The following is a 27,728-nucleotide window of genomic DNA, read 5'->3' on the forward strand; positions in this document are numbered from 1 at the left end:
AATATTTTGAAATAACTGATATACAACGTACGTACCCATTTCTGAACACTTAGAAACGATATTCCCTTCTTTAAATATTCTATAAACGTTTATGCAAAATAGCAAATTACCATAATTAGAATCGATGTTAAAACCCTACTATTTAACCGTGACGTCTAGGTTCAATGTTCCGAGGTTATTGGTTTAGCTTCTTCTATGTAAGTAATTTACAAAAAAAAAATAGTGAAATATAAAATTAATTTTTTATTTCAATCACATTTATTATGTCTTAATTTACCTTTAGCTTTGTACAGTTTTTAGAGTAAGATTTTATTTTACAACCAACTTTTCGCTCACTACTTCGTACGCGTGCATTTCAGAAGTAAAAAAATCTATAAAATAGGCCACTTGTAGATAACTTATCCAAATCAAAAATATACCAATTTTTAAGTTAAACCTTTATAAATACAACTGTGAAAACTGTAACATAAAAAACTGGAACAAACATACAGTTAGAGACAGACATAATTTCCTCGTATTAATTTTTAAAGATTCCTCTCATTAGTTTTTCTTTTTAAATATTTCAACAATACAATTACATTTTATAGTTAATATTTTATATTACTAAGATAAGATTTAAGCATAAATATTATGCATAAAAAATTACTTTCGTTTCGAAAATCTACTTTCTGTTAGTTACATTCCTTTACCATTATAAGTATTTTATTAAAAATTAAATTAAAATTGTAACACAAAAAACATTACGACTTAGACATTAGATAAAAATCATAATTTTTCTTACTATTTTGCAAACCATAATTTTTTAAGATAAATTGGTTTATCACAAGCGTGGAATACGACACAAATTAATTTTTAATTTTCTTAAAGATAAATATTACTATTTGGAAATAAGAATGAAGGTGTCACAATCTTCTGTTTTGGATATCCAAGAACAAATTTAAGATGTAAATATTAGACATCTCCAATTTGCACTGAATCTGTTATCCCTATATAATCTATTCTTATTCGATATTTCAAATTTCTCTATCTATCGGATTACTTAATAAACGTATAACCTAAATTTATACGTTTATTAAGTAATCCGTCAGTCTACCAGTCAAAAGAAATATTTTTATATGTAGAACTAGAAGAGGTGAGGATTTATAATAAAATCTTTTATTAAAACAGATTGCTTTTAGTTAAAGAGCGATAACGTTTAGTCGAAAACCATTCCCTTAATGATTTTAGACAGTTTTTGTTCCAATTATCTGGCACACTTTAGTAGTTTTTTTTTTATTCAATAGTCATTAGTTGGCAGCACAAAAGTATTGGTAACATAACATATAAGTTGTTATTCCAGAAGGAATTACCGTGGTATAAGAAAGTGTTATTACATAATAATTGTAACAGATTTAAACAAAATAATTCAAATCAATTAACTAGAGATTTATCAGACAGAGTGTCATTTGATTCAGTTAAATTAGGAGTAATAATGAACGTTATGACAATAATATAAAATAAATATGGCCATTATAAACTGTCAAACATATTGTGAAAATTACTTGGAATGGCTTTAGAAGTTATACTGTTGTTTTTTTTTTGTGACAAATTCACGTATTCATTATTTTAAATATAAAATTATATTCAAAATTTTCCTACAGTCTGAAAATTGTGTGTAACATTATTAACTGAATAAAATTCTCCGTATTTTACATCTCTAATAAGCAAAAATCATTTACACGGTGTTAAACTCGAAAAATGTATTCAGATTTATAACATTGTCTTTATTGAAAATTTTCCCCCAATTATTCTTTTCCATGATAGAAGCAAACAACATTTGTTCGTAAACAATGTTTTTTCTTCTAATGTAATATTTATTATTCTTGAAATAAATCTCCACATTATTATAAAATAAATTGTATTTTTGTCGAAATATTTAAAAAATTTAATTACTTTTTGATTACACTTTGATATTAAGTGTAAACAAAAAAAAAAACACTTGCGGTAACTTTACAATAAGTTACAATTATATTAGAATAATTTAAATACTTTAACGATTTTCCGTTTTTTTTTTAATAAATTAAAACTTATGCCAATTTTAATACTGACTTATACAACGTTTATTGAACGAAGTATTAAAATTAAACATTTAATTATTAATTACAAACTAGTGTCATCTGAGCATCATTATTAACATCAATTGTTAGTTACTTAATACATATACACATATATTTATAAATAGTAAGTGAATTAACAAACATATTCCTAAAAAACATGAGTTAATTCCTAACTATAATACTGTTTTAAATTTCAATTTTAATTATTTACAGCTCTTCGATGTTTACACGTTCATATATTATATATTAATTTAATTAAACACTTAATAACACTTTAATAAATCACTTATGCACTTTAGTTTTTTTTTTATTCAATATTTTTCCTCATTTACACTTTGCGTCCGTGAATGTAGGCTGAAACATAAACAGACATGTTATTAATTTATCATAATTATACTAACTTTTACCTACGTCTTCGTCCGCGTGACGGGATTATGTTTATTGACCGAGATAAAAAGTAGCCTTCACCATCCCATATAGTACGTGTATAAGTATACCAAATTTCATAGTAATTGGTTAAGCGGTTAAGGCACTATAATATAACAAACAAATACACTCACTTTCACAAATAATAATAAAAATGTACTATTCCAAAAAGCTTATAATAAACTAATCGTTACAGTACATACAATGAAATTCTACCAAAAAGTCACATATAAAACTGTGTTTAAGTAAACTTAGTTACAAGTTTAATAGAGTAAAAAATATTTTCAATAATAATCGGATAACAAATAAAAAATAAAAAAATTACCTATTTGAATCCGACTTAGCAGAAGAAAAGCCTTTTCTTTTACATCGACAACAAGAAGTAGGTGGTTTTCAATTCGGTTGTATTTTTATGTTTGTTACAGTTTTACTTTTTTTTTTAACTTTTATCAAAATCGATTCAGTAGTTTAATTTTTCATTAAAATAACAAATTTTTCACCAATTGAATAGAAATGGTTTACATAGTATAGATATCTTTTATTCGCATATGGGGTCAGCTAAGCCGTTGCACGTCGAGCCATCAGGATCTTTTGTGCTTCCCCTTGCCTTATTGTTCATAATGTTATTATTGTTGATACTATTATATATAAATTAACGACATCCTACGATTTAAGATATCTGTAGTCCCCTGGCTCTTAGCATAGATATAGTATTGAAAAAAGCAGTGTAAAAAGTAATCGCCCACGAGTAATAAACAAGACACAAAGCAATAAAAGATGGGGAATAAGGGGCAAAATCTTTACTAGTTTACAACAAATAATAATGTTTTCCGGCACCAAAGAATTGTTCGGAAGTTTATATTGACAAATATTTTTTTTGTTATCGCGTAGATTGGAATCCACTATTGCGTTTTATAAATTGAGACTGTAGAAGAATTACTAAAGTCACAATAATACATAGTAAATTCCAAACGATTAGCACGCTCCAAAGAGATATCGGTCGAATAGTGAAAAACAAAAATTTATCATCCATACCAATACAGCACATTTAACCATCATATTGGTACAAGAGACCCTAATTGTAATATACATACATTTATATCTGTCACGCCTGTCTCTTATTAGAGTAGGCAGAAACAATGGAAAGCCAAATGTTTCGATTCAAACAAGCTCCTTTCAGTTCCTTTAGATTCATGAATTTTTGAATTAATAAGTTTTTATAGGGAAAAAATTACAATAAAAACAAATTGTAATCCACAAAAAAATAGACTTCAAATGTGAAAAAGTTACTTTAATTCAAAAACTAAACTTTGCAAACTATTAAATCGATTTTGATAAAATATCTATAGAATTAATGCGTATTTACACATCCTTTAGATATTCTATACTTATATGTCTTTTATATATTCTTTCAGATAAAAAAAAAGAATTTTCCATGTCGATTAACAACTGACAGAGTTATAAGGTAACAAATATAAATAAACATAACCGAATAAAGAGGCTTCTTATTTTCAAATTCAATTAATAACAATGGTCTAAATAAAGATGTTGATGAATAAGAGTAATGCAAGGAAAATATCAGTATAGGAGATAAATTTGTTTTGGAACATTCCAACTAATTTATATACTTAGTCTTATTAACTTTTCGCTGTTTGTGCCATCTGCTATAGAATTTTCATTTCGTGAAATGTAAAATTAATGATGCCTTGAAAGACTAACTTCCTTATAAATAATTTAAGTTTGACAAGTGCGATCATTCGCACGTTATTTTACTCTTTGTTTATTACATTTATTTATTTATTTGTTTATTTATTTATTCATTTATTTATTTATACTTTTGCACACATTAAAATATGTCTATAGAGCGGACATATTGTCTGATGGCATTATCATTCATTCTTGTAAAGTAATAATTGTAAAGCAAGATGTTATATTAATATGTATGTGCTTAAATCATGTTTTTAATAGTAGAAAATATTAATTGAAAAAATTATTTATTTACTAATATTTATAATTGTTAAAGTGACTTTACTTGTCAGTAGAGGAAACTACTCTTAGTGTCTTAACTGCTTAATCAATTACTATGAAATATGATATACATGCACTATATACTCGTATGATGGAAAAAGACATTTATTACTTTCAACACGGTCAGTAAACATATTCCGGTCACACGAAAGAAGTCACGGTTAAAAGCTACTATTGTTATATTTTTATCTTATAAGCAAATAAATGAATTAATTAATTCAATAAATTATTAGTAAATAACACATCATTTATATATCTATATAGTACATAGTCTACTTCAATAGAATTTAATGAGAATGTAATCAAGTTCTGTTAAATTGATCACAGAAATACTGTAAGCGAAATTAGTAACAAGTTGAAACATTCAATTTGAGAGAGAGTTGAAGAATATATATGTATACAAGTATGAGTATGTGAATAGAATTGAAAAATTCTGTTGGTTTCAAGCTTCTCTATTCGGTTTTTTATTTTTTATCGTTACCTCGTAACTCCGCGAGTCATAAACCGATTTGGAAAATACTTTTTTTTTATTTAAAAACGATATACCAATAAATTGGTTTTATAATCCGTGCAATGGTTTTTATATCAAAATATCTGATACTGCCAAAATTGAGGTAGATTTTTTTGTAAAATATAATCTTATTTAATACGCTTAATAAACGTAATCCTTTACGCGTTGCCAATCGTCGTGACATTACGTTCTTGAGTTACAGTACCTAGTAATTCCACTGTCATATCTCAGTATTTAATCTGAATAAAATTATGCAATCAAGCTGCTTCGTAGTTGAAATAAATAGCACTATCAACTTTGCATAGTTATTGTTTAGTAAAGAAATAAAGACATTCGAAATGGCAAAGTAACTAATGAGCAATGAGCTTTGTCTTGTTTTTTTCCACTTACTCATATTTTAAGTTTTTGTTCCATGGAAAACTAACTCCAATTATGGCAAAATCAGTTATTTTGATTTGAAAATTAAACTACTACCTATTTTAATAATAATAAGTTTCAATGCATTGCAGGGAGTCAGTGGATGCAGGTGGCTCAAGACAGTTTCTTATGGCAGTCTATGGGAGGGGCCTATATACAGCAGTGGACGAATAATGGCTAAAATGATGACGATAAAGAAGTTTCAATAAGACTAATTGTAAGTATCCTTTTAGATAAAATAATAATTCTCTAAATCTAATGAACAGTACTATGGATATAATAGTGTATACTGTGTCACACATGATACCCTTCATGTGTTGTCGATTCTGAGAACTAAGATGTTATTCCTCTATACCAGGATACAGATTAATTACCTGTACAATCACTGCCATATTCCACCCTCCAAATCAAAACACAGCCATGCAAACACAACTACTTCATGGTAGAAACATAAGTGGAACAAAGTTGCCCAATCAGACAACTTTTGTACAAAGTCTCCTTCTATAAATAATATACTGTCATGCTCATAATACCCCTCATGCTCATAATACCCCTCATGCAATTCAGGAATTATCCTGAGGATTAAGTTATTGTGACTCCGTTTCCTCTAATTTCACTGGCATATGCCACCTTTCAAACCGGAACATGGGTGTGCTAACACAGCTGCTTTACGGCAGGGACACAAGTAGAATAAGGGTTTCTACATAGACGACTTTTGTACAAGTGCTCTCTTTGGTCCTTTGGACCGTTTATCATAAGGCTGACCGTATGCCCGATTGTATTACTGTTGAAAAAGATTTACCGTCATAATACGTGCTGTGAGGACACCGCGGGCAGCTAGCAAGCAAAGGCGGTCTCTGCGATGGGAGGTCGACTCGAGTTCGACACGACAAGCGCGGCCATCCGTGCACTGCATTTCCTCTTGAGTCTCTGAGCTCCTCGATACCTGTTGAAACGTATACTTTGTGGGAATTATTTTATCACAATATCAAATTTTATTTCAGGTTGTTTTATATATATAACATGGAATGGCGGACAATTTGGCGGCCCACCTGATGGACAGTGGTAAAAGTCACCTATAGATGTAGGCATCATATAATATACTGTGATAAGCATGACATGACTAAACAGTTTTTTTAATGAGTTAAGATAATAACCCCATTTGTGCTATTAGTATACATCGACGAGGCGCCAGTGTGAGATGATGGGTGAAGATAAAAGCAGGTCTGTTAACCCATTATAACAAATTCGACAAGAATTAACCACGAAGGTTTCCAGAGCGAACCGAGTGGAGGTCGACTTGTCAAGGTGTATTGCTAGCATGGCTAACTTGTTATGCCTCCGTACCCAGTTGTTTTACTGTTATATCCTTGTCCAACTGAAACATTCGTGCAAATAGAGCTATTGAATAGCAGAAACAGAACTGAATAACTCAAATAGACGACTGCAGTACGAAGTTTAGCTTTCATTATATATTTATATGAAAGTGATAAGTTATTGCGAACTAGAGAGCTACCTCCGAGACGTAATGATTTGAAAGCAATCTGTACATGTAGTTGTCATATTGCAAGTGCAATACGAAAGTCTCAATGTAATAGTAAATCCATATTCTCCAGGATCTCCACAATTCATAAAAAAAATCACATGATTTGTTACTTTTTTAGAGTAAATATGTATTTTTTCCTTTATTAAAAAATAAAACATTTTACAAACTTATTTTTAATATTACATTATTTTCTTAAAGAATTTCAAATTGAGAAATTTGTGCGAAAGAAAAAGACAAAACATTTCTATGGTTAAAATAGGTTGGAAGTTGTTGTTGAAGTGTGGATAAGGCAATGAACCGCCTTATTTATAAAAATCGCAGTGTGTTGCATTTTTGAATATATATTAATAATAAATAATACTTGTGATATATTTATAACAGACTTAAGGGAGTGGATTAAAGATTGAGGTATGTATCTATAGTATATATAAGTAGCCTTGTCAAATCAATTCATCACACGAAGTAACACAAGACAGTTCATGAATATTGATGACATAATTTGAACTGACTAGTCAAGTTCTCAAATGAATGAATTATATCTAAATTACTATTATTACACGTCAAATAAAATTGTCTAATAATTAAACTTCTCATTCAACAAGAAAGTTAGAAAGATTGATGTGTTTAATTGCTCATAACTGCAAAGTTTTACAATTTTAAAACTTACACAATTGCACCAGAAATAGAAATTAAAATAAATTAATAAAATAAATTTTATGAATATTTATTTACTTATTTTAAATTTTGCACCATATATAAAAATAACAATTTTTAATGTGAAGTGGTACAAAAGTCGGAATTGTATTTAAGCAATCTCTTCCAGACAACCTTTGAGTATAGGATATAGATAAAAAAAAAAACAAAGAGTAATTGGCGCAATATACAAATATACGCAAATAAACATCCGTATGTCGTAAGAAATCATCATAAGTAATCGTTATCAGTACGTGATAAACTGAAGTTAATATCCGTTTATGAAAGTGGGAAGACACGCGATGAAGTCTATTAATGAAGCCCTCTGTAAATGAGGCAGGTATTTATTTATATGGTCAGTGGAATTTGAACTGACGACCTTTGCGATTTATAAAACAATCTCAAATTCTTAAAAAAAGAAAATTTCTGTGAAATAACCACGTTAATGTAATAAACTGTTCTACTGTAAAATTAAATAACGAACCTCTTAATTTTATAGATTCCACTGTCTTTCTTGGAATCACTCCTGATAATAAAACACAGTGGGGTCCTCAAATTCAAAACCTTGCAACTAAGTTGAGTTCTGCGACGTATGCTGTACGCAGGTTTAATATTGAGACTGCAAAATTACTTTATTTTAGGTATTTTCATAGTATAGTATCCTCTAAAATATTATTATAGGGTAATGCAGCCAACATCTACCTTGTTTCTATTACAAAAGCGTTCAATGCCAGCGGTTTTTTTCATGGAAAGTCATAAATCACTAAGAGAAAAATTTAAAGAAGAATTTTTTATATTAATATTATACGCTTGATATTATTAGTAATATTAATAGCATATTTCGGGGCTTCGTTCATGTGTATCAGTGGATAAAACATACAATATGCAAAGTTATACCTATTTATGTACCAAATTTCATTCAAATCTGTTTAATAATTTCTGACAAACTTCAAACTTCTTTACAAAGTTTCGTATTTATAATAGTAGTAAAATTATATTGAAGCTAACAAGAATATATTATATTAAGAATATATTTATATACTACTCTATTTTTGCTTTACCATATCGAAAGTATCAAGAAAAAAATAATTGAGCAAAAACATTTATACTTTAATTCTATTAATAACATTTTGCTTTTACGTAAATATTAATTAAATATATTCGATTACTAATAAATACAGGAAGTTATTTTGTAAATATGGTGTCAAATATCAAATTATTAATTTACTAGCTACATGCCTCGACTTCACTCACGGGATTCAATATATAAAGTATTTTGTATACTAAGTTAGGATATAAGGTACTAGTGTACAAAATTTCATTCAAAATTGTTTCATAATTGTGAAAGAGTAACAAACATCAATCTATTCATCTGTTCATCCATCTATCGTACAAACTTTCGCAATTTAATCGCATTATTTTCCATTTAAGTACAATGTATTTTTTTTTTATGAGTAAAAATGGTATGGTAACCTCGCCTGCGCTAACGGGATATGCTGGCGGAGCACCAGTGAAGGGTGATAGATGAGAATGAAAACAGGCCAGTTAGCCCATCATGATGAATTCATTAGGAAAAGTACAATGTATTTATTTACAAAGGGTTCATTTTTCTTTTAATGATTTACTAAATATTTTTATACACAATTATACATGATAATCTAACATTGTTTGGTTACGATAGAAAATAACTATTACTGATTTTATAAAGAAAAAATAAATAAATTATTTTATAACATTCAAAAGTTAAACGCAAAAACAATGTAAATTCATTTATTGGAAGAAGGAGATACAATTAAAACTTTACTCAACCATAACAAGCAGGTTTTTGTTCAGCAAAGAAAAACAGCAATCGTCACAAAATTATAATGAAACCAAAACGGGGGTAAACCCTATCGTTAACAAAAAGAATTGTGAAAATCGGTTTAGAATATCCAACGTAATTGCGTGGAATATTTATAAAAGAAAATTCAGACTTGAAAAGAAAAAGGTCCTTTTGAAAACACCCTAAAAATAAAACTCGGTTTAAAAAAAAATATAACAACTTTGTTGGCTACTCATGATCATCAATCATAACAGCCGTTAACTGTCCACTGCTGAACATAGACCTCCCAAAGGGGGTTTTCCGGTAGTTGCTTGGCAAGCTGATTAGCAACCAAGGTTAGCTTTTGATGAAGTTTTAATATGGACTCTGCTGCTGACATCTCGATTATTCGCTTGATAAAAAGAGCGGGTGGTCCATTCTATGCCAGGACCACACAGTTACTCGTGGTGCGTAATTCAAAAGGCGTACGTGATGTTGAATGATATTTTCTCTCATTCAAACGTAATTCTAAAGAGTAAGTGGTAGTTTTTTGTTCTTATTACGATTACACAAAATAATAAATTGTTAAGAATTAATTATATGTAAATTAAATGACTAATATTTGCATTTGACATAATCAGTCATTCAAACGTAAGTGTAAAGCGTAAGTGATGACATTTTATTTCTATTACAATTATATAAAATAATAAATAGTTAAGAATTAATTATATGTAAATAATATGTAAATTAAATGACCAATATTTGCATTTATTATTTTCCATTATTCAACGTAAGTGTAAAGAGTAATTGATGTTATTTTGTTTTTATTACAATTACATAAAATAATAAATTGTTTAGAATTAATTATATGTAAATTCAATTACCAATATTTTCATTTAACATAATCCGTATTTCAAACGTAAATGTAAAGCGTAGGTGATGACATTTTGTTTTTATCAAGATTACAAAAAATAATAATTTGTTAAGAAATAATTATATGTAAATTCAATGACTAATATTTGCACGCCATTTGATGTTGCGAAACATAATGGCCATCACCACAAAATGTAATATCTTATCAACATTATTCCTGGCAAATAAATTTTATTTCACACCCTAAATTAGATATATGATTCGCGAATCATAGAACAGTCTCGGGTAGCGAGACTACATAAAATTTATGAGCATTTGCGACAGTTAGTGAGCTATATTTATGTAAAAAATTGTATTGGCTTCAACTTACTTGAAAATTTACACTGTAATAAATATTGAGAGTCGTTTATGTTTATTCTCGATACTTCGGACTGTATGAAAAAATGGGTTATTTATAATAAAATATAATGCATTGAATAATAAAAACGAATTATTTCACAAATTTTAGGAGAACTAAAAAGATGAAACGGAGAACTGTATGAAATTACATGTAATTTCATACAGTTCTCCGTTTCATCTGGGTTAAATATAGGCTTAATGATAACTACGAATAAAGAACTCATTTTTTATATAATATACTTTCAAAAACCATTAATTATTTTGGGGTATTTTAGTTCTTTAATTTTAGATAAAAGTTTAATTGGAATTAAACCTGAATAGAAATTACTATTTGTTTCGTACTTTTTTTGTAATAAATACTATAATTTATTTTATATAATAGTTTTTTAGTACTCAGCCTTGTGGTCTCGGCATAGAACAGGCCACTTTTTCCTTTCTCGTGTGTTGTAAAAATCGACTAAAGGATATATGTAAATGGTCGAAGGATGAGTAGCAGCGTCCCTCTTAAAATACCACCAAAGCCTAACTGCGTTTGGCAAACAGTCTACCAAGATAAAAGTGGAGGCTTTTATTCAACAGTGGAGAGTAACGACTGATATCATTATCATCATTTATATTAGTACCTACTCATAAAAAATGGTATTTTTAGGGTATTTGAGGTCATATTTAATTGGAATTGAACCTGAATAATAATTACTTTTTGTTTCGTACATTCATAAATAAATACTATAGTTTATTTTATATATAATTAAAATTTAATAAATGGACAACCCTAGTTGAAGACTTATCTGTTAATGAGACTTCGTAGAATAATTTTAACGAAATTAATTATAATAGTGCTGCTTTCAAATAAAATGTACGCTTACAAAAATATTGTAGGGAAACAGCATTTTTCTATTATAAATACGGACTACGTTAATATTCGGTAATATATTTTGCCTTTTAAACTTTAATGGACTGTTGGTGAATAATTTACTTAAATGGATAAATAATTATGAATACTAATTTATGAAGTAACTAAGTACTAAGTAAGTATGGTCACAGCATGGCCGTACGATCCCAGCGTAGAATAGGCCACCCCTTCCTTTCCCGTGGATGTCGTAAAAGGCGACAAAGGGAGGACGAGAGATAGGCAGCAGCTTAAAACATCTCTAAAGCTTAACTGCAATTATCAATCAGCCTGCCAAGCATGGCAAATATGGGAAAAACCCTCCAAGGGGGAGTCTTATATTCAGCAGTGGACAGTTAAAGACTCATATGATGATGACAATGAATTTATGCAGTACCCAAATATGGGTAAGAGAAATGAATATGGGTATAAGAAACCTATAATCATATCAAAACGATAACCACTATGAAAAGGTCTGCGCATTATTCATAAATTAATTAATGAATTTCGATGGAATTTGTGTGGGGATAACTTAGTACAAGGTATCACTTGGTATAAGCTTTCCCATTAGGGGAGTTTTGCCAATAGTTACCGCAGTTAGGATTAGAGAATTATTAAGTTCCCTTAGTCACCTTTTACGACACCCACGGAGCAGGAAAGGATGACCTATTATATGCCGGGACCACACGGTGATGGTCTGTACATGCTTCACGAACAAACTTCTTGATGGATTTTGACGCAATTTAGTGTGGTGGTAACTTAGTTACAACTTGAAGTTTTTTTTTCACAGCCGGTAAGACGTTTAATTTTCGTGGGTAAATACAAAAATACGCTTCGTTGATGACAATACGTGGACAGTAAGTAAAGTATTGTTTCTACATCTGGGATACTTATTAAAATTTTGATATATACCTTTTCAAAATTAATAAGTATTTAAGTATCACGTCTAAAACTTTAACTTAAATCTTTACAATAACAACATCCATTAAATCAAATTGCTTAATTAGAATTCGAGGTCAATATCCTAAGCTGTATTTATTGCCAAGCCTATGTTAACATGTTCGGGTAAAGTCCTTTCAACTCTGGCTTTGTCTTGTACTGATAATGCATAAGTAAGTTCATACCACAGGCATCTTCTTAGAATAGAAAGAGAAATATTAGCAACTAGTTACATCTCGTGGCTTTACCTACGTAAAACAATATATAAAGTTTTCTGTGTATTAAATTAGGATACTGCCTACCCATGTACTAAATTTTACCAACCTACCATTGCCAAAATTCCTTCGTGTTTCTACCGTGAAGCAGTTGTGTTTTCATGGCTGTGTTTCGGTTTGAAGGGTGGGATATGGCAGTGAATTTATAGTAGACAGAGGAATAATACCTGAGTTCTCAGGTATGGCAACGCGTGGGGAGTATCATGGACGAAACAGTATACTCTGTTATGTCCATGGTACTGCTCATGTCTATAGGCGACGGTTACCAGTTTCCATCAGGTGAGCCATCAGCTTGTTTGCCATTATAAGTTGCATAAAAAATCATTCAGTTCACCCATTTAAAAATAATTGAATATCAAACATACACACATCTATACATGTTTACAAATCTTTATATTTAAAATATTAGTAGAATTGGACTAGCGACCCCCTAGTTAGCAACATAGCCAGACAAATCGACCTCCACGTTATTTCCCTAAAAACTATCGTGGTTAATTTCTGATAAATTATTTTTTCTTGAAATAGATGTTTTCTTGTGGAAGTCCGTATCACTGGTTATTTGATTAGAATTACAGTAATTCCCCTTACAACGCGGTGCCCTTATAACGCGTTTTCATATTACGCGATTTCAATCTCTCGCATAACACGGACATTCCCCCATATAACGCGGGGATTACACATTCTATTAAAAAAAATATGTCGGTTCAACGTTATTTCGGATAGCTCTAACATCGAATAAACATGTAATGGAACTGTTAATTTATTTGAAATTATTAGTTTTTTTTTTTTTTTTTACTTTATATGCATAAGTTTTTTTTTAATGTTTTTAGTTTAGTTTGATTTTAATAAAACGTATATATTTTCATTCATGATATAGTTTTTTCCTAATATTCGACTTAAATTAATAATCATTTATACGTAATGCGTTAACGAGATTGTAAAAACACGTTATACGGGAATATCCCCACAACGCGTCTTCGCGGAACCAATCGACTGCATTATAGGGAGATTACTGTATTTTGTTTAATTCTGCTACCATCAGTATGTGTGTGACGGTCAACACTAAAAGATTGGGGGAAAAGGGATTGTTAGTAATGGAGACTGAGAATCCTATTGCTAGCAATATACCCAACCAGGTCAACCTCCACGCGGTTCACCCTGGAAATTATAGTGACTATTTTATCGTTGAATTAGTCACGATGGGCTAACTGGCCTGCTTAATCCTCACCAATCATCTCTCACTGGTGGGTACCCAGTATATACCGATAGCGTAAGCGAGGGTTACCATGCCTTTTGCACCTATTAAAAAAATGTAAAGTTGTAGATTTTCTGGTAGTAATCATGGTGGAATAAAAAAAAATATATATTAAACATAAACTTCTGATACATTCGTAGAAATAGACCAACTTCATCCTCACCTATCATTTTTCACTAGTATCCTTTCAACCTAAATCGGTAGCACATATAGAGTAACCATTCCATTGGCATCTATAAAAAAAAAAGCTTCTTCTCGGAATCTTACAATATTATATATAGATATATTTACCGAGTCCTTCCATTCATAAAGGACAAAAGCAACTCTGTCAAAACGTCGGGTAAAGCAATAATGCCACTTAGTTTGCTTGAATAAAATATGCATTTTGCCATGCCAACTGTATAAAAATAGCACGATTTCAGTTCTCAGTTATCGAACTCCTTTGTAACGGAAATTATTTCTTTTGTAGAAATTTAAACGGCTCTGGAAATCATTTCCAAATATAATATTAAAAAATAATAATAGGAAGGTCTTTAACAAGATCAACAGAAATCAAAAGAATAATTTTTAGAAATTTTGTCTGTCCATCCGTATGTAAGTATTTTTGTTCCAGTATACCTCATAAACTGCAATGGCAATGTCACATAGCTCGAAGAACCAATAACCGATGGGGAATAAAATTTCTTGACTTTACGACCCCGTACGGGCAAACGCAGTGTAGGACGACCCCTACTAGAGTCAGTGGATGCAACTGGTTCAAGATTGTTCCTAATGGCAGTCTATAAGGAAGATGGTCAGATAACGGGTGACATGATAATAATGTATTGTTGTCAAATTAGGAACAAATATTTGGAAAATTACCCAATTTTTTTTATACATCTTAGAATGGCAAACAAGCTGATGGTCTACCTGATAGAAAATGGTAACCGTCGCCTATAGACTTGAACAGTACCATGGACATATAACAAAGTATACTGTTTCACCCATGATACCCCCTATGAGTCGCCATTCTTGAAACTAAGAAATTATGCCCCTGTACCCAGTAAATTCACTGCCATATCCCACCCTACAAACCGAAATACAGCCATGCAAACACAACTGCTTCATGGTAAAAATACGAATGGAACAGAGGTGCCCAAGCAAACGACTTTTGTACAAAGTCTCCTTCTGGTAACGGCTGATATGATGAGTTATGTTGTTGCCAAATTAGAAGCAAATATTTGGAAAAAAAAACTCAATTATTTGTCCAAATTTAAGTATCAAATCGTTAAGTAAATTAGTGTACTAAATTTAAGCTTTATTTACACGGAACACACAAATCAAAATTATTACTATTGCTTACCTAAATGGCCTAAGGAGACATTATAGGGTATCAAAAGGATACTTAGAATCTGGAATACTATCTCATGGTAATAACATTTTGTATTGGAACAAAAGGTTCTTAATTAATTATGTTATATTGTGATAATATTGTACTTCCGCAATATTCGAAATTTGAATAAATATCAAAACACCATCAAATTCTTTATTAGTATTTTACTCGCAATTTCGTACGAATGGATTTCAGAACTAGCAAAATAAATTAAATAGGCAACATTTAAATAAAGTATCAAGATAGAATACACATCAATTTTTACCTAGATTTAAAGGAACACAACTACAAACCGCATACATTTTTGTGTAATAGTTTTTGCGTAATGCCTCAAAGAGAAAGCAGACAAAAGTTCTAAAAAATATTATATAGGTTTTTATTGTTCATAATTAAGAACTTTCATATATTTTTTTTCACATAAAAATATGACAGAGATATGTAAATGTACAAAGGCGAGCTTAACTCTAAAAGAGTTCTCTTCCAGCAAACTCAAAGTAGAAAAGAGCATCAACGTCAGCGAGCAGAGCGGTGTACAATATTGTGATAATATTCAATCAAAAAATATTAAACTTAAATATCTTCTATGTACGGATATCGTTCAGTTACAACTTTCAAAATTATATTAGTAAGATTATTAGAGAAAATATACTTCTAATAAAACTGCATGCCAAGCAATGCGACTAGCTTAGTAACAGTAGGGCAATAACCTTTGCCCTTTATGGGGAGGGATCTACTCCTGCTCAACGGTGCGAATTAATTGATTGTTATGACAGTTAGACAACTTCTGGCAAAAACAATGCCAAATTTACCATCTGTTCATGCTCTATTTAAAGCCGACAAACACCTTTAACTGACCTCAAAAAGGAAAAGACTCTCGATTCGCTTGTATTTATTTTCTATGTTTGTTACCTCATAACTCTAATAATTCTAAATTGATTTAGATTTTTTTTTTATATTAAAGAATATATTGACAGATTGGCTTACTATAAATTTTGTCAATATCAGTTAAGTATTTAGATTATAAATCAGAATAAACGGTTTCGCCACAATTAACACGATCTTAAATTCTAAATAAATAAGTTAAGTTTTCACTAACTTGAAAATATATATTTTTTGAAAATTCAAGACAGAGTTTTTTTTTTTTTGTTTTTATGCAACTCAAACCCGTGGGCCAAACATGAATACCGACTAATATAATAATGATGATGACAATGTTACGCCGGCCGTCGTCACGAGTGTACTGTTGACCGCTGTCATATCTCCGCTTCCGAGGTAGAAGTAAAAATAAGTGGGTAGAAGAAAATACATCTGCTGCGGAAACGGAAACATGGCAGTGCTATGTCAGTCTACTCATGACTACTGCCGGGGGGTTTACTATTAAAAGAAAACCCGAATTTTCGGACTCAATTTCATATTTTCGTCAATTTCTATAATCGACCTAGTAAATTAAGCTTAACATTTCCTTCATCATAAATTTTACCATAAAAGACCAAAGGAATGACATTTGAACATTTTTAATATTTTTAAACAAAATTTATTATGTAATTTAAATATCAAATGTGTATTTCGTTAGGCGCCATTTCATGGTAGGCCCTCAAGTTACACCGGTCGTGTAACGTCGACATAATTCAGGTAAATTATCACAGTTCACCTAAATTAACGCGTATTTTATAAAATATAAAGTGTCATGCCTCTGTACCCTGTAATTTCATTACCATATCTCACCCTTCAATGTTTCTATCGCAGTTAAGCCTGAGATATAACTTCTATACCCAATAATTACACAACCAATTTGACCTTGAACAAGAGTCGGGAAACATTTACTCGACGTTTAATTATTGTTTGGAAATACTGATTATGAACAATATTATTACTTAGTACAAATTATCCATTCTAAAAGTTTTATTCGCTTCAATAACATTGTATAACTTTTAAAATATTCATATCTGTAACAAAAACATAACAATAAGTTTAATAGAATTCATCTAATAATTTATTCATTTTTTATTTTATTCCAAAAATTACCAAACTATACACCTCCTAGAATCTACCACTAACCTACGTACTTTGTATACCAGAATAACGGAATTTTCTGAACTTATGTTTGTTAAATAATAACTATTGTGTTATTTTTGTCAATAACTATATTGTTATTATTTATATCAGTTTTATTCACATTTTAAATTCAAAGATGCCTTACTATTTTCGAACTCGATAGAAGATCTGATTGTTTGTCGTTTCCGGCAATTATAAAAAAAATCTCGAATATATTTACAGACTACATTATACAAGTATATCCACAAATCTATTGTAAATAATTGGGCACAGTCACACACTCGAATCACGGTTGCTTATGTCTAAGGGACCCGAATGATCCCAAAACCGATCGAAAATTTTAATATACAGGGAGAAATCGAATTAAATAATTTAAATATTTACCTTTGTTTGTTAGGTATTTATAAATAGAGACCAATATTAATATAGCATAATATACTAATTTGTTTTTTCTTATATAATTGCAAATTTGTATACCTCGATATATGGGGTTGATCATAGAGGACTTATCTTGTTTTACCATCCATTGTTACCTATGTAATTTAAATAAATAAAATAAAATTAAAATTAAAATACTACTAATTGACTGAAATAAATATATAAATAACATTCAAATATTACTATCACTATTATAGGACAGAACTATTACAACATTTCTAAAAAGTTTTTATATTACTTAAGGCCAACATGTCCAGAATAAGCGATACAAATGGATTCATTTGCCGCTTGAATAAACGGTCAAATGTCACAGAATAACATGTATCGTACGCTTAGTAGGTTCTTTAGTGTTGGGCACTGTAACATGTATTAACAGTAACCATGTAGTAAATCTACAAATAACATAAAATATATATTTTTAGCAACACAGTTCTTGGTTTTTTGTTTTATACCACCTGATGGTAAACAGTTACCATACAATTGCAATACCAGGGGTATTACGCGCGTATTGCCGACCCTCAAAAAACCTCTTTACCCCCCTTTTGAAGAATCCCATACTATAGTTTCTTACAAGAAACAATATTTTTTTTTGTTTGCTAAAACTGTGTAAGCAAATTAAATCAGCACATATTTGGGCATTTTTCCACTTAACCAAGTAGATACATAATAGATCTCAATGTTTACATTCGCTAAATTAACCTTTGACCTATATTTATCTAATGCTTGCCTGTTACCTTGTGTTTAGCAGTATCAAAGACTTACACTTAGTCTGATCTCAATTTTCTACTTATTGTAGCGAAAATGAGCTTAATGTAAAAATTTTTGACTGTTAAATCTCCATTATAATGTAAAGTATTCCAGATATTATAATCAGAACTTGTAAGACTTAACAAGTTTAGTGATAAGAAACAGCCAAAAAAAAAAACGAGTAACTTTTATGATAAAAAGAAGAGTCAAAGAGTATTTATCGTACAAAAGTAAAATCAACATTTATTCGTGTAAGTTATCCTAAACAAAATTAATACCATTCCATGCACTGCAGTTAATAAAAATTTGATGATGTCACTGAAATATATATTAAAGTGCTATGGATATTCAACACTTGCATGATTATCGTCATATAAAGATCTGTGTGTTCCTAAAAAAAAGGAAAACACTGTGGTATGATAACCGAGTATAAGCCCAATAAGTGTCGATGAATTAGCAAATTATTAAAAGTGCTGATTAATGATACCAAAGATATCACTTTAATAATTACGTTAACGAGTAAAAACCTGATCTGGAACGGCTGCCAGACTGCGAGATGTCCGGTGGTGACTCAGGAAGTGGTCTCTTCCGACGTCGGCGCAGCATATCCCTCCATCGACAGAGTATAGCCGTTCGGAAGTAGGTCCTGAACCTACAGAAACAATTATTAAAAATTTTTAATGTTGCAATTTAAATATTGTTGGCAAACAAGCTGGCGGCCTAACTAATTGAAAGTAGAGATCGCCACCTATAGACATAAGCAGGATCATTAATGTCAAAATGAGCTGCTATTTCTAAAATGTTATAATTTATTATGCATTATTTTGTCTGTTTTATAATATATAAGAAATTCCGAACAATTGTTTTTCTATTTCTATTCCTTACGCTTCGTATCCTGTAATACTCCACTATAATATTCCATCCTTCAAACTTGTACACCTTTGAACGCTTCATAAGAGAAACTCAGTGAAACAGTCGAGTAGTATATAACCTTTGTGTAATGTTTCGGATAAGACTAGACTTATTTATTAAGTTTTTGTATTTCCTCGTTTTGTATATCACATCGTGTCTATTTCTATTCTACATTTGACAAAAGTTTAACACTTATAAACTTATTAAATACGATTACAATTATAAAATCATACAAATTTTGTAAAAATGAATATCTGTAGGTACTAGTCTATTCAGATACCTTGATTTTCTATTTCTATTGTCTCTTCTACATTAACAGATCGTCAGGTATTGATTTTTTATATCATTCTTAAATAATGCATACAGAGTACTGTATGCATTATTTAAGAATGAGGTAGTAACCTCAAGATACAAATAAACAAGATGATTATCTATTTACTCAAAGCTCTTTAGACCTTATATATTGTTATTATTACATAAACTATTCAATCGAGAAAGTGGAAACGTGGCATCTTTCTCAAACGATCCAGAACCTTCTAAATTGCTTAAGGAAAATACGATGCAGTAATAATATTAAAACACTTTTCTAAATTAGCTTTATAACTTTTTATATTCACTCCGCGTGCGAAACGGATATAAAAATGACATATAAATATTACTCTTCCTCTAATAAACTATGGAGAATGCATAGTTTCGTTTTTTATATATGAAACTACTCATAAGCCTATATTGTGAATTTATTCACTATGTTGTTTAATTATTTCTAAGGAATTATGAAAATCAGAAATCGGATTATTGCCTGACTTGTTTTCATACTTGTTTATACTCTACGAGACTTGCATATAAAAAAAGTTCCTGTAAATTATATAAATAATAAATAGACTACTCCAATAAATTCAAACGACTTCATTAGGACTTCTTTTGCACCATAACATAGTAAGTACACGAACACGTACAATTTTCACTTCCCATTCAAATTTTAGTTTGTCCATTACCACCTACGTACGTAACTCTCTCGAAAGTATTAGGACAACAGAAGTTTGATAGAGTGTCTTCATACAAATGCAGTCGACTGATCGATAACGCCATATGGTGTTGAGTCCACCATTTACACTTTCTAGGTGTATTAAAGTTTAATGAATAAATAAATGCTTAGCCAAAAACAGGTCAAATTTTTTATCAATATGCGCGTGAATTGGGATACCACATTATAAATTATTATTTTAAATAAAGTGGAAATTTTTTTAATATAAAATACATAAATTATCATTATTATTTTTTATTTTACACTTTATTACACCAATATTACAAGAATTTGCAATCAATATATTTACAAAAGGCGGTCTTATTGCTAAGCAATCTCTTCCAGACAACATTTGGATATAAGGAATTAAATAATGAAATTTTAGTTATTTAATCCTTTATTAATATTTTAATATATTTACTTAAGTATATAAACCCTCATAAAAAAATACAATATTTGGGAAATTTTGACTCCATTGCGAGAACTATTTTTCGAATACTGTAAGTATTCGAAACATACATTGAAAAATTCGCAAATTTTTTAATATATAAAATACTGTTTGAAAAAATCGAGTCAGCTAATTTTTGACTGACTGAATGTTGGCCTGTTTTTATCACTCGATGTCCCATTTATATAATATAAGGTTACAAGAGATTACACAGTACTTACTTGGCATTCATCCAGTAATAAATGAGAGGATTTACCATGGCGTTCGCCATAGCCAGCCAATAGAATCCGAGATATACATGCTGGACGTACTTCATATATAATATTGAAGGGTTGAAGTGAGTGTAAATGAAGTACATATGGTAGGGTAGCCAGCATATACCAAATATCACAATTACTAGTATGAACATTTTCACAACCTGAAAAAAAAGAAAATACTAAGTAGTTTATTTATTTAATATTAACATCATCATCTCAGCTATTACTCAGTACAGTCCACTGCTGGACATAGACCTACCCCAAAAGCTTTGCCAGTTGCCAGCAGTTGCCATGCTTGGTAGTCAGATTGGCAACCGCTTTTGGTGATGTTTTAAAAGGGACGCTGTTGCCCATCCCTCAACCATAAGTTCTCTTAGTCGCATCTTATGAAACTTATGAGAAAGGAAGGAGTGGCCTTATCTACAGAGGGGCCTTATCCATCACTTATATATCTACAGGGCTTTACTTAAGTTTAATATTATAATTCACTATAAATATATAACGCACAAATGTTAATTCTTCTAATATTAAAAATGTGAAAGTTTATGAAGATATTTGGATGCTTGTTACTCAATTATGCTTAACTTTAATATTTAGTTCTTTATGCTTACCTATAGTAAAAACCTATTCAATTTGAGAATACATGGAATTTTCTGGAGAATTGGATGGTAAATAAATAAACTGCTAAACAAGTTGAAACAAACAGTTTTAATAGTTTGTGTAGGTTGTATTCAAAGCCCTTTTCTTAAGTATACTCAACTATCCCAGTTTTGTGGATGGCTCAGTGAAGACTGATTAAAATCAAGCGAGTTCGTAACAATTAATTCCAGAAGCAAAAGTTCCGAGGCTCACGCCAAAATAAATTAGATACTCTTTCCTTATTTGACCCTGACGATAATTTATACTTGTAATTGATGCCAATTTTGAAAATAGAACATCTATTAATTGGAACATTTTTTTTTCATAAAAAACTCTTTTTACAGATCTGGTGGAAATTCTTCAAGTTATTGTCATGCTATAATTTATTAAAATTTAAATAGATTTAAGTTACCAATTGCTTTTTATTTTATTATTTTTTTGGTGAATGAATATTTTTATTCAATATATATTCCATTTAGTCTATTTTTATAACAATATTATGCTTATTAAATTACATCTGTGTAGTTTCAACATATAAATTACCCTGAATAAATAACTTATATGTTTCTCTATGCCAAATACTGTATCTACATCAAACTTCCTTATTATTAGGCACCAAGTAAAAATAAATTCGCATTTAAGATAAAAAAGATAAAAAAAATTTGATTCACAAATCACTAAATATAGTTATCTTAAGAGCCGTAAGGTCCCGGCATGGAATAGACGGGAAAGGAAAGGGTTGGCCTATTCTATATGTATTATATATATATATTAGTAAGATAATTAAAATGTTCTATGTTACCTTTCGTTTAGATCGTATCGAGTCCACCTGTCTCTGAGTTAGCTCCCCTATAGATCTTGAACCCCACAATACCCTGCCCATGGCTGAATAAAAGAACGTCATCCCCATCATGGGAACGGCGTAGGTCACCACGAAAAATAATACTTGATACCTGCAACAAAGATATATTATTTTAATTAATAACTATCGTGAGTTATACTATATTATGTTAATTTACATAGATTTCACTCGCCACAGAGTCATAAACCGCGTTCGTTAGTAAGAGTTTACGTCAAGAGTAAATCTAATATCATCGTCATTCATCATTTTAGCCATTGTTTGTCCACTGCTGAACATAGGTCTTCCCCATAGACTGCCATAAAGAACGCTCCCGTTTCTTTTTTAGTTCGTTTTTTGTTCAGTTTACCAATGGGGGGGAAGAAACCTGTAGAAACCTTAATACGACCTTTTTTTTAAAAACCCCATACTTTAGTCTCTAACTCAGTTCCACAGCCTGAGCATTCGCGAGGCAAAACTTCTCAGAAATTATTATTTATGGGAGCATTTAGGTTCTTACAATATGTAGGAGCAATATTTAGGTAGTCTACAAGTCATCAAGTTGTTCATCGCTGTAATTTGTTACGATCGAAATTGCCAGTTTTTTTAAGAAGGGAAATGTTCTTTTTATATGATTTTAACGTGAATCTGCAAAAATCAGAGGTTGGGACCGGGATTTGCCGACTGAGCTTTCACCTGCTGCCGTTTTAATTTAGTGATTTTGTGAAATAATAAACCTTCCGTTACTCAATTCTAACCAGACGGCCTACCATGAAATGTTTTCCGAAATTTTGAAGCCCACCCAAACGCAAATTTGATGTTAAAATTACATAATACATTCCGTTTGGAAATATTAAAAATGTTAAAATACTATTCCTTTGGACTTTTATGATAGGATATATGACGAACGAAATGTTAAACTCCATTTATTGGTCTGATTTTGGTATAAATAAAAACACGATTGAGTCCGAAATTTCGGAATTTCATTTCATGGTAGACCCGCAGATGTTATAGTTTCAAACGCAATACATATATAACTGTATAAAAACTTGTAACATCTTGTAGTTGCAATATTTATTTCGACCATACTTAGAATGGCAATCAAGCTATTGGCTCACTTGATAGAAAGTGGCAATCGTCACTTACGGACATGAATAATGTTGCCATTCCTGAGGACTGTGATGTTAATATTATAAAAAGCTTTTTATTCACTACTTTGTAGCGCGTAATTTCCAGAAGTAAGAAAACCAATAAAATGGACTACTTCAAGATGGCGTATCGAGATAAAACATACACTAGTTTTAAGTTAAACTTTCAGAAATACACCCGTAAAGACAGTACACAATTTAGTGCAATAGTTTTTGTGTGATGCTGGAAAAAATCAAAGATTCAAAATTTCTAAAAAAAATTAGCTATTATTGCTGTTATTAAAATATCTTATTTAATTTTTTCTTAAATAACTTCCATGTACAGACATCGTTCGGTTACAATTTTATTATATTAGAAAGATGTGAAAATGAGTTTGTTTGTTTATTTATTCGTTTGTTTATTAGCTCTTAATGCACTAACAGCTTAACAAATCACTGTGAATTTGGTATACATGTACTATATAGAATGAAAAAGCACGTAGACCATTTTTTATCTAGGTCAGTAAACAATATCCAGATCATGCGAAATCACGGGTAAAAGCTATAAAAAAAAAACAGAAAAATTATATTATTTATTATATCTTGACCTGACCACCTAACCTATTTACTATATACAAGAATTAATCGCATCATAAATTTGGAATAATGATCCAATATTTCTTATTTATTAGATTTAATTAATAGATATGGCATAGAGGAAACCAATGATTCATCTGTTTAGCCGGAAATTTGGAACTGAGGCATAAATTCTTACTCAGATTATTTCTTTCCTTCGATTTTAAAATTAACCATAATAATCCTTTATAATATTATAAATATTAAAATAAGTTTGTTTGTTTGTTATCTCTTAACAGTTTAACAAATTGCTATGAAATTTTGTATACACGTGTTAAGTGGTATAGATGGAATAGGAAATTTATTGTTATCATTTCAGTCGATAACTGTCCACTGCTGAACACAAGCCTTTCTCATAAGGGAAGTTTTGTCAATAATTGCCACATTTGGAAGGCGCAGCTTGACTTTAGAGATTGTTTTAGAGATGTTTTAAGAGGAACACTGCTGCCCATCCCTCAATTGATTGATTAATTAATTCTAATCAGTGAACATATCCTGATCACGTGGAAAGTCACAGGTTAAAGCTAGTGTAATGTAAATATCGCCACTAAACATAACGTATTACACACCGTCATCTAGCCCCAAACTAAGCAGAGCTTGTAATATGAGTACTGATGGAATACTATATATATATATATATATATATATATATATATATATATATATATATATATATATATATATATATATATATATATATATATATATATATATATATATATATATATATATATATATATATATATATATATATATATATACTATACATAAAAAATATATATCTACGTATTTCACTTCTAAAGTTTCAACTTTGTAATGTTTACGGAAGCGAGGACGCGATGGTACAAAATTAGCACAATGTCACGAAAGTAATGGGTTGTAACTAATTTAAGAGATATTTCACGACTCTCATGATTTTTAGGTTTTATTTTCACAATCATTATGAAATTTAATAAAACTGTAATAATGGAAATAGAGAAGCATGTAAACTACTTTATTTCCTGGTTAATCAACTAATGAATCCCGATGACACTAACGACATAGCCAACAATAACAACTAATAATCGAATAATTCAAAATTTCAACAAAAAAATAGTGACTTTAATCTAAATCATAACATAAAATAAAATTGTATTATAATCACAGAAAAATTAATTAGATTATACAGATAGCGTATCATATAAATGTTCGCCAAAAACATATTAACTTTTTATCCATGTGTACTTGAATTGGGATACCAGATTATAAATTACTACTTTAAATTAAGGTATGCAGATAAAGGTAATTGTAATATAATATAAATTAAATGTCGTTATTGTTATTTATCTAATTCTGTATTAAATTTATTTATATATTTAATTATTATTCATTCATTATTGGATTATATTGTTGACTTGGTGCGTTTGTTTTAATTTTCAATAATAATGCTTCTTTTTGTATATTTCTTTCATCTGTGTAAACTTTATTGATTGATAATATATTTAATTGTGTTATTATTTATTTAAAAAAGACGTAAATCTTTTTTAAAACCGAAAATCAATCAATTCAAATTGAAAAATAATCACCTTATTTGGTAAATTTTGATTATATTATGAGGATTTTTAATACTTGCAACACTGAAAAATGGCACCGATTCTTTATTGTATAGAACACTGTTTAAAAAAGTCACGTCAGCTAATTAGACAGTTTGATTTTGTCACTCAATACTTAATATATAACTTAAGTAAAGCGACAATTTTAAAGCAGTTTTAACTATTATTAAAGACCCCACTCCAATTTTTCCGCCCCTTACATTACGAAGTTCTACAGCGCAATCGGCACAAAGCACTTGTCGGTTTATATTTGCCTAGTCCGAGTAGTTCCGACGAGCTGGCACTAATCCAATGCATGCAAGCCATGTTATGCAGTACTTCCAGAACAGTTCTCTATTAAGTGATGTAAGTCTGTTAGAACAATATTTATTTGGGGGTAGGTATTTGTCTAATATATTGCATATGCTTAGTTAAATCATGTTTACACAATTTGAATTGTAAATAATTAATATGGATACATTTTTTTTTTAAACAATACCACAAAATTGTTGTCATTCTCCTGCCATATTTTTTGAACTTGTAAAAAAGGTAATCATCACTTATAGGTAATAAGCAAGAATAACGCCATTGTTGTATTAGCAATTAACTATCCACTGCTCAAAATAGCCTCTCATATTGATAATCCATGGAGATTTTGCCCGTAGTTGCAATCCTTACAGAACTAATCGGTAGACGGGTTGACAATCGATGGTTTTGGCAAAATATGATTTTTAAATGGGATGTTAATTATAAATTGAAATCCTAAATATTTATACATTTTTTTTAAACAATACCACTTTGAATAGGTCGCCATCACTAATGACGTCTACACAAAAGGAAGGGGATAAGGCCATAAATATCACCAATGTGCAAGATACAACTTATGGACATGAGTTGACTAATGTATTATGCCTCTGTATTAATTTGATTTAGTTAGTGGATACAGATTCTTTGGTAGTCTATGGGGGAATTAACGGCTGATATGATAATGATGATAACTAAGTAACTGCCTTTATATTGTAATCCTCAAACCAAACCACAACCATGAATTCACAGTTGCTTAACAATAGAAGTTCATTTTTTAAATAATGTTTTTATTATTATCTAAAATCCATTGTCATTTGAATCCTATCTCACTTCATGTTATTTGAAGATACAAATAGGTAGTCTAAAAATATCTTTAACAATTTGTGGCACTTGACAAAGTAAATTGACTATTGAATATTCTGTAAGACTGCGGAGACACTCTGTGGAATAACAAAAGAATGTTTCACTGGTCTGTGTTTATTGCTTCCCTTAACATAAAGTCCACAGTACAAAAGGCAAATACGAATTAAGGGTACATTTTTTTATGGACTCAGATGGGATGGAAATTAATGTTTTGAGAAGACTTCTTAGACTTTTGATAATGCTATGATATAGATGAAGTTGAAGAGGAAAAGAAAATGCTTACTATTACTATTTATAGACACTGAGTGCCTAAGTATGTCAAAAGAGTCTGCATATTTTGTCGCCT

The 27,728-nt window shown here is 30.0% G+C and overlaps 1 protein-coding gene across 1 annotated transcript in view; it reads right to left on the reverse strand.

Annotated features, from left to right (window-relative positions):
* Nucleotides 1-2,037: 2,037 nt before the first annotated feature.
* Nucleotides 2,038-27,728, reverse strand: part of LOC113515555 (tachykinin-like peptides receptor 86C) — a 150,200-nt gene continuing 124,509 nt past the window's right edge. Inside the window, exons 8-12 of the mRNA XM_052899946.1 lie at nt 22,843-22,993; nt 21,366-21,562; nt 19,288-19,412; nt 6,281-6,439; nt 2,038-2,450 (exon numbers count right to left, since the gene is read on the reverse strand). Of these exons, the coding sequence (XP_052755906.1) occupies nt 2,425-2,450; nt 6,281-6,439; nt 19,288-19,412; nt 21,366-21,562; nt 22,843-22,993 (658 nt within the window). The 3' untranslated portion in view covers nt 2,038-2,424. The remainder of the gene's footprint in view (nt 2,451-6,280; nt 6,440-19,287; nt 19,413-21,365; nt 21,563-22,842; nt 22,994-27,728) is intronic.

This window comes from Galleria mellonella, unplaced genomic scaffold, assembly GCF_026898425.1.
Source record: "Galleria mellonella isolate WM207_F2 unplaced genomic scaffold, CSIRO_AGI_GalMel_v1 utg1260, whole genome shotgun sequence".
Classification (NCBI taxonomy): Eukaryota; Metazoa; Arthropoda; class Insecta; order Lepidoptera; family Pyralidae; genus Galleria; species Galleria mellonella.